Source organism: Heptranchias perlo, chromosome 3, assembly GCF_035084215.1.
Source record: "Heptranchias perlo isolate sHepPer1 chromosome 3, sHepPer1.hap1, whole genome shotgun sequence".
Classification (NCBI taxonomy): Eukaryota; Metazoa; Chordata; class Chondrichthyes; order Hexanchiformes; family Hexanchidae; genus Heptranchias; species Heptranchias perlo.
Genome location: NC_090327.1, coordinates 120,299,670 through 120,316,349, shown reverse-complemented (window position 1 = coordinate 120,316,349; position 16,680 = coordinate 120,299,670). Strand labels below are relative to the sequence as shown.

The window sequence follows — 16,680 nt, the reverse complement described above, 5'->3', positions numbered from 1 at the left end:
TAGTGTAATGGCAGCTCTATTGTTTCTTAACTCTAACCAAATAGATTCTGTCCTTTACCCCTCCAGGACATCCTCTCTCCACCACTGCAATATTCTCTTTAATCAATACTGCCACACCCCCGCCTCCTTTTTTTCCTTCCCTATCTTTCCTGAACACCTTGATTCCAGGAATATTTATTACCCAATTCTGCCCTTTTTTGAGCCAGGTCTCCATTATCTCCACTACATCATATTCCCATGTGGCTATTTGCGCCTGCAGCTCACCAACCTTATTTACCATGCTTCGTGCATTTACACACATGAACTCTAAACCTATCTTAGACCTTCTTGTATTCTCTTCGTCTGATCCCACCTAATACTGTACTGTTTCTTACTCAAGTGCTATCTGTCTCTCCAAATCCTTTGTGCACCTTGTTTCTCCTTTCTAATGCTACATCCTGGTGCCCACCCCCCTGTCAAATTAGTTTAAACCCTCCCCCACAACACCAGTGAACCTCCCCGGAGGACATTGGTCCCAACTCTGTTGAGGTGCAACCCGTCCATCTTGAACAGATCCCTCCTGCCCCAGAACTGGTCCCAATGCCCTAAGAATCTGAAGCCCTCCCTCTTGCACCATGTTTCTAGCCACGCATTAACCTGCCTTATCTTCCTAGGAGGAGCAGAGCACGGGATCAACGATAAAAGGAGAGAGAGAGAGAGAGAGAGAGGATAGGGAGGGCAGAGCGCGGGATCAGCAATAAAAGGAGGAGAGGAGAGAGAGAGCAGAATGTGGGATCAGCAATAAAAGGAGGGGAGAGAGAGAGAGAGAGAGAGTGGAGCGTGGGATCAGCGATAAAAGGAGGAGAGAGAGAGAGAGAGAGCGAGCAGAATGTGGGATCAGCGATAAAAGGAGGAGAGAGAGCGCGGAGTGTGGGATCAGCGATAAAAGGAGGAGAGCGCGGAGCGAGGGGAGAGAGAGAGAGCGGATTGAGGGATCAGTGATAAAAGGAGGAGAAAGAGACCAGAGTGAGGGATCAATGATAAAAGGAAGAGAGAGAGCAGAGGGAGGGATCAATGATAAAAGGAAGAGAGAGAGCAGAGGGAGAGAGAGCGGAGGGAGAGCGGAGCACGGGATCAGCGATAAAAGGAGGAGAGAGAGAGCGGAGTGTGGGATCAGCGATAAAAGGAGGAGAGAGAGAGAGAGAGAGAGTGCGGAGTGAGGGGAGAGAGAGAGCACGGATTGAGGGATCAGTGATAAAAGGAGGAGAGAGAGAGCAGAGTGAGGGATCAATGATAAAAGGAAGAGAGAGAGCAGAGGGAGGGATCAATGATAAAAGGAAGAGAGAGAGCAGAGGGAGAGCGGAGCACGGGATCAGCGATAAACGGAGGAGAGAGAGAGCGGAGTGTGGGATCAGCGATAAAAGGAGGAGAGAGAGAGAGAGGGATCAATGATAAAAGGAAGAGAGAGAGCGGAGGGAGAGCGGAGCATGGGATCAGCGATAAAAGGAGGAGAGAGGAGAGAAAGAGACTAGAGCGCGGGATCGGCGATAAAAGGAGGAGAGACAGTGCACAGAGAGAGAGAGTGGGGAGAGGAGTGAGAGCGGAGAGAGAGAAGAGCGAGGGATCAGCGATAAAAGGAGGAGAGAGCGCGGAGAATGTGGAACACTGGATCGGCGATAAAAGAGCACGGAGAGAGAGCGCGCGGAGAGAGAGCGCGCGGAGAGAGAGCGCGCGGAGAGAGAGCGCGCGGAGAGAGAGCGCGCGGAGAGAGAGCGCGCGGAGAGAGAGCGCGCGGAGAGAGCGCGGAGAGAGAGAGCGGAGAGAGAGAGCGGAGAGAGCAGGATCAGTGATCGAGAGTTCGGGGCTTCATGGAGTGAGGTAAGAAAATCAAGAGTGACGTCAGCACAAGGGAAGGAGCTGATTGGTGAGTAGCTGGTGAGGTTTTCTTGTACCGGTGAGTGTCTTTTTTTGAAGTCTTTATGTTTATTTTTGTTTAGTTTAGTTAATCTAATAAATTGAGGCATGGCAGGGCAGCTCACACCCACGGAATGCACATCCTGTGTGATGTGGGAACTCCAGGACGCTTCCTGTGTCCTGGACAACCACTGGTTCAGGAAGTGTGGTCAGCTGGAGGAGCTCGAACTCCGGGTTTCAGACCTTGAGCAGCGGCTGGTGTCACTGCAGTGTATCCGCGAGGCTGAGAGTTTCATGGATAGCATGTTTCAGGAGGTGGTCACCCCACAGCTTAAGAGAGTGCAGGCAGAGAGGGACTGGGTGACCGCCAGACAGACAAGGAGGACCAGGCAGGTAGTGCAGGAATTCCTGAGGGCATCTCACTCTCTAACCAGTATTCAATTCTGAATACTAGTGGGGGAGAGGGTTCCTCTGGGGGGTGCAGCCAGAGCCGAGACCTTAGCACCATGGGTGGCTCAACTGTACAGGGGTGGGGGTGAGGAGAAAGGTCAGGAGAGTGATAGTGATAGGGGATTCAATAGTTAGGGGAGCAGACAGGTGTTTCTGCGGCCGCAGGCGCGATTCCAGGATGTATGTTGCCTCCCTGGTTCCAGAATCAAGGATGTCACTGAGCAGCTGCAGAACATTCTGGAGGGGGAGGAATAACAGCCCGAGGTCATGGTCCATATTGGTACCAACGACATAGGTAGGAGGAGGGATGAGGTCCTGCAGGAAGAGTTTAAGGAGTTAGGAAAGAGATTAATACAGGACCTCCAAGGTAGTAATCTCCGGATTACTCCCGGTGCCACACTCTAGTGAGTATAGAACTAGCAGGATAGAGCAGATGAATGTGTGGCTGGAGAGATGGTGCAGGAGGGAGGGCTTCAGATTCCTGGGGCATTGGGACCAGTTCTGGGGGATGTGGGACCTGTACAGACTGGACGGGTTGCACCTCCACGCAGTTGGGACCAATGTCCTTGCGGGGAGGTTTGCTAGTACTGTGGGTGGTGGGTGGGGGGGGAGGTTTAAACTAATTTGGCAGGGGGGGGGAGGTTTAAACTAATTTGGCAGGATGTAGCAATGGAAAGGAGAAACAAGAGGCACAAAAGATTAGGAGAGAAGGATAGCCTTATAGTAAGAAATAGTAAGGTATTAGGTGGGGTCAGACCAAGAGAGAGTACAAGAAAGTCTAAGATGGGTTTGCGGTGCATGTGTGCGAAGCATGGTAAACAAGGTTGGTGAGCTGCAGGTGCAAATAGCCACATGGGAATATGATGTTGTGGCGATAATGCAGACCTGGCTCAAAAAAGGGCAGGATTGGGTACTAAATATTCCTGGTCCGGATGGGATGCATCCTAAGTTGCTGAGGGAAGTAAGGGTCAAAATTGCGGAGATATTGGCCATAATCTTCCAAACATCCGTAGAGACGGGGGTGGTGCCAGAGGACTGGAGAATTGCAAATGTTACACCCTTGTTCAAAAAAGGGTGCAAGGATAAATCCAGTAACTACAGGCCAGTCAGTTTAACCTCAATGGTGGAGAAACCTTTGGAAACGATAATCCAGGACAGAATTAAGTCACTTGGACGAGTATGAATTAATTAGGGAAAGCCAGCACGGATTGTTAACGGCAAATCGTGTTTAACTAACTTTATAGAGTTTTTTGATGAGGTAACAGAGAGGGTAGGTGAGGGCAATACGGTTGATGTGGTGTATATGGACTTTCAAAAAGCGTTTGATAAAGTACCACATGGAAGGCTTGCTATTAAGATTGTGACCCATAGAACAAAGGGGACAACAGGAACATGGATACAGAATTGGCTAAATGACAGGAAACAGAGAGTAGTGGTGAAAGGTTGTTTTTCGGACTGGAGGGAGGTGTACATTGGTGTTCCCCGAGGGTCAGTGCTGTGACCACTGATTTTCTTGATATATATTAATGACTTGGACTTGGGAGTACAGCGCTCAATTTCAAAATTTGCAGATGACACAAAACTTGGAAGGGTAGTGAACAGTGAGGAGGATAGTGATAGACTTCAAGAGGATATAGACAAGATGGGCGGACTCGTGGCAGACGAAGTTTAATGTGCAAAAATGCGAGGTGATGCATTTCAGTAGGAAAAATGAGGAGAGCCAATATAAACTAGAGGGCACAACTCTAAAAGGGGTACAGGAACAGAGATCTGGGAGTATATGTGCACAAATCGTTGAAGGTTGCAGGGCAGGTTGAGAAAGCGGTTAAAAAAGCATACGGGGTCTTCGGCTTTACAAATAGAGGCAGATTACAAAAGCAAGGACGTCATGATGAACCTTTATAAAACCCTGGAGTATTGTGTCTAGTTCTGCACACCGCACTTTAGGAAGGATGTGAAGGCCTTAGAGAGAATGCGGAGGAGATTTACTAGAATGAGTCCAGGGATGAAGGACTTAAATTACTTGGATGAACTGGAGAAGCTGGGATTGTTCTCCTTGGAACAGAGAATGTTGAAAGGAGATTTGATAGAGGTATTCAAAATCATGAAGGGTCTGGACAGAGTAGATAGAGAGAAAATGTTCCCATTGGTGGAAGAGTCAAGAACCAGAGGGCATAGATTTAACGTGATTGGCAAAAGAACCAAAGGTGACATGAGGAAAAACTTTTTTACACAGCGAGTGGTTAGGATCTGGAATGCACTGCCCGAGGGGATGGTGGAGGCAGATTCAATCATGGCCTTCAAAAGGGAACTGGATAAATACATGAAACGAAAAAATATGTAGGGGTACGGGGAAAGGGCGGGGGAGTGGGACTAGCTGGACTGCTCGTGCATAGAGCCGGCGCAGACTCGATGGGCCGAATGGCCTCCTTCTGTGTTGTAACCTTTCTATGATTCTATTTCTGTACTCGCTATCGCGTGACACGGGGAGTAATCCAGAGATTACTACCTTTGAGGTCCTGCTTTTTAACTTCCTCCCTATCTCCTGAAACTCTAACTGCAGGACTGCATCTCTTTTCTTTCCTGCATCCTTGGTACCCACATGGACCACGACTTCTGGCTCTTCCCCTTCCCCCTGCAGATTGTTCTGCACCTTCTCCATGACATCCGTTACCCTGGCACCAGGGAGGCAACACACCATAGAATCATAGAAAGGTTACAACATGAAAGGAGGCTATTCGGCCCATCGAGTCCGCATCGGCTCTGTGCAAGAGGAATCTAGCTAGTTCTTCTCCCCCGCCCTTTCCCCGTAGCCCTGCAAATTTTTTCCTTTCAAGTACTTACCCAGTTCCCTTTTGAAGGCCATGATTGAATCTGCCTCCACCATCCCCTCAGGCAGTGCATTCCAGATTCTAACCACTCCCTGTGTAAAAAGTTTCCCTCATGTCACCTTTGGTTCTTTTGTCAATCACCTTAAATCTATTTCCTCTGGTTCTTGACCCTTCCGCCAATGGGAACAGTTTCTCTCTATCTACTCTGTCCAGACCCTTCATGATTTTGAATACCTCTATCAAATCTCCTCGCAACCGTTTCTATTCCAAGGAGAACAACCCCAGCTTCTCCAGTCTATCCACATAACTAAAGTCCCTCATCCCTGGAATCATTCTAGTAAATCTCTTCTGCACCCTCTGTAAGGCCTCCACATCTTTCGTAAATTGTGGTGCCCAGAACTGGACACAATACTCCAGTTGTGGCCGAACCAGTGTTTTATAAAGGTTCATCATGACTTCCATACCTTTGTATTCTATGCCTCTATTTATAAAGCCCAGGATCCCGTATGCTTTTTAACCGCTTTCTCAAACTGCCCGATTTGTGCACATATACTCCCAGATCTCCCTGTTCCTGTACCCTTTTAGAGTCCTGCTCTCTAGTTTATATTGCCTCCCCTCATTCTTCCTGCCGAAATGTATCACTTCGCATTTCACTGCGTTAAATTTCATCTGCCACATGCCACCAGCCTGTCTATATCCTCTTGAAGTCTATCACTATCCTCCTCACTGTTTATTACTCTTCCAAGTTTTGTGTCATCTGCAAATTTTGAAATTGTGCCCTGTACACCCAAGTCCAAGTCATTAAAATATATCAAGAAAAGCAGTGGTCCCAGCCCCGACCCCTGGGGAACACCACTGTACACCTCCCTCCAGTCCGAAAATCAACCGTTCACCACTACTGTCTGTTTCCTGTCCCTTAACCAATTCTGTATCCATGTTGCTACTGCCCCCTTTATTCCATGGGCCGCAATTTTGATAAGCCTACCATGAGGCACTTTATCAAACGCCTTTTGAAAGTCCATATACACCACATCAACTGCATTGCCCTCATCAAAAAACTCTATTAGGTTAGTTAAACATGATTTGCTGTTAACAAATCCGTGCTGGCTTTCCCTAATCAGTCCACACTCGTCCAAGTGACTGTTAATTCTGTCCCAGATTATCATTTCTAAAAGTTTCCCCACCACTGAGGTTAAACTGACTCTGGCCTATAGTTGCTGAGTTCATCCTTACACCCTTTTTTGAACAAGGGTGTAACATTCGCAATTCTCCAGTCCTCTGGCACCACCCCCGTATCTACAGATGTTTGGATGATTATGGCCAGTACCTCCGCAATTTCCACCCTTACCTCCCTCAGCAACCGAGGATGCATCCTATCCGGACCAGGTGACTTATCTATTTTAAGTACAGCTAGCCTTTCTAGTACCTCTTCCTTCTCAATGTTGAGCCCATTCAGTATCTCAACTATATCTTCCTTTACCGACACCATGTGGGACTCACGCCGACGGTCACAGTAACGCCTGCCCTGACTATCGAATCCCCTATGAATACTGCATTTCTACACCTCACTGTGCCCCATGGTGCCATGCTCAGGTCTGCACTCCTTTGAGGTATTGTCACCCTCACTGGTATTCAGTGCTGAATGCTGGTTTGAGAGTTCCACACACCCAGAAGATTCCTGCTCTGCCTGCCTCTTCCGACCCTTTCGGATGACCACCCACTTGCTATCCTGAACCCTCTGTGGCTGCAGGGTGACCACCTCCTGGAACGTATGATCCAGGAAACATTCAGCCTCCCTTATTCTCTGCAGTGACTCCAGATGCCCCTCAAGCTCAGAAACCCTCAACTTGAGCTCGAGCAACTGGAGGCATTTCCTGCACATGTGGCCCTCCAGGGCACATGAGGCGTCCTGACGTTCCCACATTGAGCAGGAATCGCAGGCAATGGGTCTCAGCTGTCAGTCCGTTATATTTAGAAACCTTTTTTTTCTAAACTCCCTTCAGATACTCGATTATTATTAATTTACTCTAAGAAGAATAACTCGAGATTCTCTAGTCTCTCCTTAGTCCAGATCCCTGTAAATGCCCTCACTCTGATTCCCTGGATATTTGTATTTCCCCTCTGATGCTGTCAATTCATCCCCTGGGTCAGAGCAAACACCGTCCTGTTGTACTGCTGTTGGATAAATGCCAGACTATTGGATTCAATCGGGCCGGGTGTAAAACAGGCTGCCGATTCACTATTGTCCAAGATGAATTTATACCCCATTATTTTCTTCATTATAAGAGACCTCCACCTATCCGCTCCCCCATCCCAGCCACTTCTTCTCTGATCCACTCTCGCTGCAATAAACTCTCCTCCCTCTTCATTCCTTCCCAAATCTTTCACTGGTCCCCACCACTCAACTTCTGGCCACTCTCCATTAATACACCAAAGCATGACTTCAATGCATACATCACGCAGGGCACATCTGCAGTAAAAACGTCTCTTGCAAACCTTTATGTGGTGCAATCTGTGAGACGGGAATGCGACTGCCGTTTAAATAAGTCAGCAACGTTTTTGGAATACGATAATCGCCGTTCCCATGGCGCCTGTCGCCATCCCACTCATATTCTGACTGAGGGACGACTGCACCGATTCCGCCCAGGAGCGAGCCGTCCAGATCTTTCAGGAGCGTTTTCTTCTTGGCATCGCAGTCCATGTCCACACAGTCTGCGGGATTCACCTTGCTGAGAAATAGCAACAACAACAAATTCGGTGAAGATTGGTAACATTCTGAAGGCAGGTCCGACAATGAACTGTAGAAACCGTGTAACCCCCTCCTCTAACTCCCATCTTCGGGAGGCTTCTGCCCCTTTAACTTCCTCGTGGGATCTCCTGATGTTGGACTGCATTCCCCAACGCAGCCTCGCTGAAGTTTCCTCACTGTCCCCCTGGATGGCGGCAGTTCCTCTGGGAGCTCTGTGTGTGTGTCTAATGAGTCCCAACCCAGGAAAATGGGTCAGACCAAACCCTGGCCTGAAGAGGTCATTCCAGGCCCCTGTCTCCAACACCAGCTGGGCTGGGTGAACCCAGTATCCAGCCCTGCCATCGAATCCTGGGCCTGTGGCAGACTTGCTCCTGAAGCAGCCCGTTCCTGGATGTAGCACGTGTCACCTTTGTTAACGTGTCTCTCTAATCAAGTCAAGTTCACCTCACTGATCACGGGAGAGCTTTGGCCTCTGTGAAGACTCCTTGTTTTTTTTTATTCGTTCATGGGATGTGGCGTCGTTGGTGAGGCCGGCATTTATTGCCCATCCCTAATTGCCCTTGAGAAGGTGGTGGTGAGCCGCCTTCTTGAACCGCTGCAGTCCGTGTGGTGAAGGTTCTCCCAGTGCTGTTAGGTAGGGAGTTCCAGGATTTTGACCCAGCGATGATGAAGGAACGGCGATATATTTCCAAGTCGGGATGGTGTGTGACTTGGAGGGGAACGTGCAGGTGGTGTTGTTCCCGTTTGCCTGCTGCCCTTGTCCTTCTAGGTGGTAGAGGTCGCGGGTTTGGGAGGTGCTGTCGAAGAAGCCTTGGTGAGTTGCTGCAGTGCATCCTGTGGATGGTACACACTGCAGCCACGGTGCGCCAGTGGTGAAGGGAGTGAATGTTTAGGATGGTGGATGGGGTGCCAATCAAGCGGGCTGCTTTGTCCTGGATGATGTCAAGCTTTTTGAGTGTTGTTGGAGCTGCACTCATCCAGGCAAGTGGAGAGTATTCCATCCACTCCTGACTTGTGCCTTGTACATGGTGGAAAGGCTTTGGTGAGTCAGGAGTTGAGTCACTCGCCGCAGAATACCCAGCCTCTGACCTGCTCTTGTAGCCACAGTATTTATATGGCTGGTCCAGTTAAGTTTCTGGTCAATGGTGACTCCCCAGGATGTTGATGGTGGAGGATTTGACGATGGTAATGCCGTTGAATGTCAAGGGGAGGTGGTTAGACTCTCTCTTGTTGGAGATGGTCATTGCCTGGCACTTGTCTGGTGTGAATGTTACTTGCCACTTATGAGCCCAAACCTGGATGTTGTCCAGGTCTTGCTGCATGCAGGCACGGACTGCTTATTATCTGGGGGGTTGCGAATGGAACTGAACACTGTGCAATCATCAGTGAACATCCCCATTTCTGACCTTATGATGGAGGGAAGGTCATTGATGAAGATGGTTGGGCCTAGGACACTGCCCTGAGGAACTCCTGCAGCAATGTCCTGGGGCCGAGATGATTGGCCTCCAACAACCACTACCATCTTCCTTTGTGTTAGGTATGACTCCAGACACTGGAGAGTTTTCCCCCTGATTCACACTGACTTCAATTTTACTAGAGCTCCTTGGTGCCACACTCGGTCAAATGCTGCCTTGATGTCAAGGGCAGTCATTCTCACCTCACCTCTGGAATTCAGCTCTTTTGTCCATGTTTGGACCAAGGCTGTAATGAGGTCTGGGGCCGAGTGGTCCTGGCGGAACCCAGACTGAGCATCGGTGAGCAATTTATTGGTGAGTAAGTGCCGCTTGATAGCACTGACGACGACCTGTCTTTACAGCTCTGCTTGAAGCTCAATGAAAAAAGAAGTTGCATTTAAATAGCGCATTTCACAACCTCAGGACATCCCAAAGTGCTTTACAGCCACTGAAGTACTTTTTGAAGTGTAGTCACTGCTGTAATGTAGGAAACACAGCAGCCAACTTGTGCACAGCAAGGTTCCACAATCAGCCAATGTGATAATGATATCTGATTTTAGTGATGTTGGTTGAGGGATAAATATTGGCCAGGACACCAGGGAGAGCGCCCCTGCTCTTCTTCGAAATAGTGCTGTAGGATCTTTTATATCCACTTGAGAGGGCATACGAGGCTTCAGTTTAACATCTCATGTGAAAGACGGCACTTCCAACAGTGCAGCTCTCCCTCAGTACTGCAGTGGAAGTGTCAGCCTGGATTATGTAGTCAAGTCTCTGGAGTCGGACTTGAACCCACAACCTTCTGACTCAGAGGCAAAAATGCTACCCACTGAGCCACAGCTGTGTTGAAGGATTTTGAAGCAATTCTTTCAAACCCATAAGGCTGGAGACTCCTGCACAGGTTGGGTAGGTGATGAAATTATGCTCCAAGGACAGGGTTTTTAAGTGAGCCAGTGCTCAGGACCATTGAGTACCTGGAAAGTGGGGCTGTAACCAGCCAACAATGCAATGGTACCAATCAAAAGGCCAACATTTGCAACTCATCATAAACGACAAGATGATACAACCTGTGGTCCTGACTTAGCTCATCACACAAGAGCCAGTTAGTGTTTTGTGAATGAGTTCTGAAGTTTAAGATTAACATCAGCCTAACTAAGTGATTGTACAATAACTTACGTTACGTCGGGTCTGTGTATGAAGACTTTTCCTTGCTCCTCGCTGTCTACAATGGTGATTCTCTTCACTAGAATGGGATGCTGCAGATCTTCATTCAGGGGATTTGTGATAAACATCACATTCACCTCTTTGAAACATGTGCCCTTGAATCCAACAAAGGTTGTATCTTCAATTGAAGAAAAGTAAATAATTAGATCACACTAACTGAACAAATGACAAATGTTTCCGTTTCAATTAGTTAAAAGACACAAACATGACACAGGCCTGTTCACAGTCACAGTTCTCTCCTTCAAACTGGTCCAGAAATCTCACTGGATGCACTGGCTCACTGGATCTCGTCAACTGACCTAGAATGGCGGAGTCAGTCGGTACTAATGAATGCTGCTTCGTTCTAGATGTTTACTGGTGATCCCAGTCATATGGCTGGTCCACGGCATTGGTCAGTGCCAATGAAAAGGACTGGGACTAGTCCACTGGAATATCCAGACTTGGGAGGTTCCCTGTTTTAACAGAAAGCGGTGGGTGCCACTATGGGCGCGTCTCGGGTACCTGCCAGAGTGGAGGGGAGGGGTGGAATGAGGGGGTTACTTTGTCCCTGGTCTCTCGATGTACAGGCCACTCAATGGATCCCAGTCTGGGAGTTCTCCTCCTCTGGCCGCTGTCCCCTCTGATGTGGGGGATGGTGTTTGGAACGGGCTGAGGTTCCACCCCAAACAAGGTCCTCCGGAAATTTATAGCAGAAACGGGGACTGTTCTTAACTGTAAAACGGGTGCAATTGATGATAAATGTCTTCCCCCCCGGAGCACCAGTATGGAAGAAAGCAGCAAGTTAAAGACTGGAATCGTTACAGGCAAGCTGCAGGTTTGGTGGAAGGATGATCCCTGTTGTTTCTATAGAAAAATGTTTCCCCCCCGCCCCGAGTTTAAAAAGAAAAGCATCCAGACTATACGTCTCACATCCCCCTGAAGAGTCTGTCAGCCAGCTGGTCCCAGTGCAGCAATTCCAGATATTATTAGGAGCAGCTGTTAAATGAATGAACAGTGAAAGTGAGGAAGAGGAGAACATTTCAAACTAATCCAGCTGAGCCAGCGGGTGCGAGGCAGAGTCGAGTAAAGGTGCAACTGATAATCTTCTCCATAAACATTGCCCCACAGTCATATCCCCTCTCCCAGACACTGTCCCACAGTCATATCCCCTCTCCCAGACACTGTCCCATAGTCACAGCCCCTCTCCTAGACACTGTCCCACAGTCATATCCCCTCTCCCAGACACTGTCCCACAGTCACAGCCCCTCTCCCAGACACTGTCCCACAGTCACAGCCCCTCTCCCAGACACTGTCCCACAGTCATATCCCCTCTCCCAGACACTGTCCCACAGTCACATCCCCTCTCCCAGACACTGCCCCACAGTCACAGCCCCTCTCCCAGACACTGCGTCAGTCACATCCCCTCTCCCAGACACTGCGTCAGTCACATCCCCTCTCCCAGACACTGCCCCACAGTCACATCCCCTCTCCCAGACACTGTCCCACTGTCACATCCCCTCTCCCAGACACTGCGTCAGTCACGTCCCCTCTCCCAGACACTGCCCCACAGTCACAGCCCCTCTCCCAGACACTGCGTCAGTCACGTCTCCTCTCCCAGACACTGCGTCAGTCACATCCCCTCTCCCAGACACTGTCCCACTGTCACATCCCCTCTCCCAGACACTGTCCCACAGTCACATCCCCTCTCCCAGATACTGCGTCAGTCATGTCTCCTCTCCCAGACACTGCGTCAGTCACATCCCCTCTCCCAGACATTGTCCCACGGTCACATCCCCTCTCCCAGACACTGTCCCACGGTCACAGCTCCTCTCCCAGACACTGTCCCACGGTCACATCCCCTCTCCCAGACACTGCGTCAGTCACGTCTCCTCTTCCAGACACTGCGTCAGTCACGTCCCCTCTCCCAGACACTGTTCCACGGTCACATCCCCTCTCCCAGACACTGTCCCACTGTCACATCCCCTCTCCCAGACACTGCGTCAGTCACGTCTCCTCTTCCAGACACTGCGTCAGTCACGTCCCCTCTCCCAGACACTGCGTCAGTCACATCCCCTCTCTCAGACACTGCCCCACAGTCACATCCCCTCTCCCAGACACTGCGTCAGTCACGCGCCCTCTCCCAGACACTGCGTCAGTCACGCGCCCTCTCCCAGACACTGCGTCAGTCACGTCCCCTCTCCCAGACACTGTGTCAGTCACGTCCCCTCTCCCAGACACTGTGTCAGTCACGTCCCCTCTCCCAGACACTGTGTCAGTCACGTCCCCTCTCGCAGACACTGTGTTAGTCACGTCCCCTCTCCCAGACACTGCGTCAGTCACATCCCCTCTCTCAGACACTGCCCCACAGTCACATCCCCTCTCCCAGACACTGTGTCAGTCACGTGCCCTCTCGCAGACACTGTGTTAGTCACGTCCCCTCTCCCAGACACTGCGTCAGTCACATCCTCTCTCCCAGACAATGCCCCACAAACACATCCTCTTTCCCAGAACATTGTGTTGAAGAATCTGTATGTAACTTATGTAATGTTAGAAAAGTAGTGGGCGCTTTAAAAAAAAAACATCAATTGTGTGGAGTCGCTCAATAGGAAAGGGACACGATGTCACCAAATTCATGTTGTACTTGGAGAGAAGATGAAAAGTTCAATGTGCCGAGACCTTTTGTAATTGGAGAACTCAGAAGGCACTGAATTCCAAGAAGATTCTTTTGGGCTTCATGAGCAAGTTTGCTGACCCCTTGTGTAAGAAACTATTTTCCCAGGCTTATGAGGATTCCAAGTTCATCATTCGTTGTTCTGTGTTGGACAGAATCGTCAAAGACTTGGTGGAATATCTCAGCCGGTCACTCCTTCAAAGCGCAGAAGGAACAGCGCTGACTTACCGACCACAATCAGTAGGCATCACCAGCATTATCTTTTATTTACATTTGTTCTCAGGATGTGGGCATCACTTCCAATCCCTAGTTGCCCACAATTGAGGGGTTTGCTAGGCCACTTCAGAGGGCAGTTAAGAGTCAACCACTGTGATTATCAGATCAGGATATGTGTTAATATCAGAGGTTAGCTGGAACAATGGAGGCCAGCCAGTCATCACATTATCTATCTGGGATACCCAGGGTATCTCCTGTCCCTTTGTATTGCCAGGCAGGAGACATCAGTTTAAACTGATTAGCACTTAAACTATCAACATGGCCATTATGTTGTGGTCTGGAGGAATCTCACTTCAATATACATTCTGGGCATCATGTGAGATGACTCATAGTAAAGGGACAAGTTCTGGACATTAAAAGGGGAAGATATAAGGACAAGCAGCAGGCTTTTTGGTTAGTTAAGTGGACGGGACGGTCAGAAGTCCAACCGACAGAAGCCAAGCCGGATCACCTTGGATCTGCAGGAAACCAGGTTGTATGAGTTTATTGTAAACTGCAATAGTTATTATACTGTTGGTGTCTGAGTAATAAACTTGCATTTGGACAATTCGCTCGAGCCTGAACCATGAGGAATCATTTAATTGAGTTTAAGAGGTTTCCTACAAGGACATCAGTGAACCTAGTTGGGTTTTTATGACAATCCAGTAGTTTCATGGTCACTTTTACTGATACCAGCTTTTTATTTCCAGATCTTTTAAAACAAATTCAAATTCTCAAACTGCCCTGGTGGGATTTAAACTCACGTTCTCTGGATTACTAGTCCAGTAACACAACCACTACACTATCTGTGACTAGTCCCAGTGTGCAAAGATCTTTTCCTCAGATGCACATAATCATCAGGCACAACTTGGCTCATGATTCACGCTGAAGTATGAGGCTATATCGGCAGACTGAGTGTGATGCATGGAGAGTAGGATCTTACTCCTGTACAGGCCGGACGGGTTACACCTCAACAGAGCTGGGAGCAGTGTCCTCGCGGAGAGGTTCGCTAGTGTTGTGGGGGAGGGTTTAAACTAATTTGGCGGGGGGATGGGCACCAGGATGTAGTATTGGAAAGGAGAAATAAGGTGCACTAGATAGCACTAGAGTAAGAAATAGTACAGTATTAGATGGGATCAGACTAAGAGAGAATACAAGGTCTACGACTGGTTTGCGGTGCATGTATGTAAACGCACGAAGTGTGGTAAACAAGGTCGGTGAGCTGAAGGTGCAAATAGCCACATGGGAATATGATGTTGTGGTGATAACGGAGACCTGGCTCAAAAAAGGACAGGATTGGGTATAAATATTCCTGGATTCAAGGTGTTCAGGAAACATAGGGAAGGAAAGAAAAGGTGGTGGTGGGGGGGGGGGGGCGGTGTCAGTATTGATTAAGGAGAATATTGCAGTACTGGAGAGAGAGGATGTCCTGGAGGGGTCAAGCACAGAATCTATTTGGTTAGAGTTAAGAAACAATAGAGGTGCCATTACACTACTGGGTATATTCTATAGGCCACCAACTAGTGGGAAGGATATAAAAAGGAACAAATTTGCAAGAACTATAGAGTAGTGATAATGGGGGTCTTTAACTATCCTAATATAGACTGGGATAGTAATGGTGTAAAGAGCAAAGAGGGGGAGGAATTTTTGAAGTGTGTTCAGGCGAACTTTCTTGACCAGCACGTTTCCGGCCCAACGAGGAAGGAGGCATTGCTGGTTCTGGTTCTGGGGAATGAGGTGGGTCAATTGGAGCAGTGGGGGAACATTTAAGGAACAGCGATCATAGTATCATAAGGTTTAGATTAGCTATGGAAAAGGACACGGAGCAATCTAGAGTAAAAATACTCAATTGGAAGAGGGCCAATTTCAATGGGATGAGAACAGATGTGGCCCGGGTAAATTGGAATCAAAGTTTGGCAGGCAAAACTGTAATTGAACAGTGGGTGGCCTTTAAAGAAGTGATGGTTCGGGTACAGTCTAGGTACATACCCACAAGGGGGAAAGGTAGGGCAACTAAAGCCAGAGCTCCCTGAATGATGAAAGAGATAGAGAGTAAGATGAAGCAGAAAAAGGGGGCATACGACAGATGTCAGGTTGATAATACAAGTGAGAACCAGGCTGAATATAGAAAGTACAGAGGGGAAGTGAAAAAGGAAATAAAAGGGGCAAAGACAGAGTATGAGAATAGACTGGCGGCCAACATAAAAGGGAATCCAAAAGTCTTCTACAGGCATATTAACAGTAAACGGGTAGTAAGAGGAGGGGTGAGCACGATTAGGGATGATAAAGGAGATCTACGCATGGAGGCAGAGGGCAATGCTGAGGTACTAAATGAATACTTTGCATCTGTCTTTACCAAGGAAGAAGATACTGCCAAAGTCACAGTAAAAGAAGAGGCAGTTGAGATACTGGATGAGCTAAAAATTGATAAAGAGGAGGTACTAGAAAGGCTAGCTGTACTTAAAGTAGATAAGTCACCCAGTCCGGATGGGAAGCATCCTAGATTGTTGAGGGAAGTAAGGGTGGAAATTGCTGAGGTACTGGCCATAATCTTCCAATCCTCCTTTGATATGGGGGTGGTGCGAGGGGACTGGAGAATTGCAAATATTACACCCTTGTTCAAAAAAGGGTGTAAGGATAAACCCAGCAACTACAGGCCAGTCAGTTTAACCTCAGTGGTGGGAAAACTTTTAGAAACGTTAATCTGGGACAAAGTTAATAGTCACTTGGACAAGTGTGGATTAATTAAGGAAAGCCAGCACGGATTTGTTAAAGGCAAATCGCATTTAGTTAACTTGATTGAGTTTTTTGATGAGGTAACAGAGAGAGTCGATGAGAGCAATGCGGTTGATGTGATGTATATGGACTTGCAAAAGGCATTTGATAAAGTGCCGCATAATAGGTTTGTCATCAAAGTAGAAGCCCATGGAATAAAAGGGGCAGTGGCAGCATGGATACGAAATTGGCTAAGTGACAGGAAACAGAGAGTAGTCGTGAACGGTTGTTTTTTGGACTGGAGGGAGGTGTACAGTGGTGTTCCCCAGGGGTCGGTACTAGGACCACTGCCTTTTTTGATATATATTAATGACTTGAACTTGGGTGTACAGGGCACAATTGCAGATGACACAAAACTTGGAAGTGTAGTGAACAGTGAGGATAGTATTAGACTTCAAGAGG

General features: G+C 48.4%; 1 protein-coding gene across 1 annotated transcript in view; it reads right to left on the bottom strand.

Moving 5' to 3' along the window:
* LOC137308707 (fibrocystin-L-like) overlaps positions 1–16,680 on the bottom strand; it is a 196,161-nt gene that overhangs the window by 31,779 nt on the left and 147,702 nt on the right. Inside the window, exons 68-69 of the mRNA XM_067977269.1 lie at positions 10,551–10,716; positions 7,671–7,903 (exon numbers count right to left, since the gene is read on the bottom strand). Coding sequence (XP_067833370.1) covers positions 7,671–7,903; positions 10,551–10,716 — 399 coding nt within the window. The remainder of the gene's footprint in view (positions 1–7,670; positions 7,904–10,550; positions 10,717–16,680) is intronic.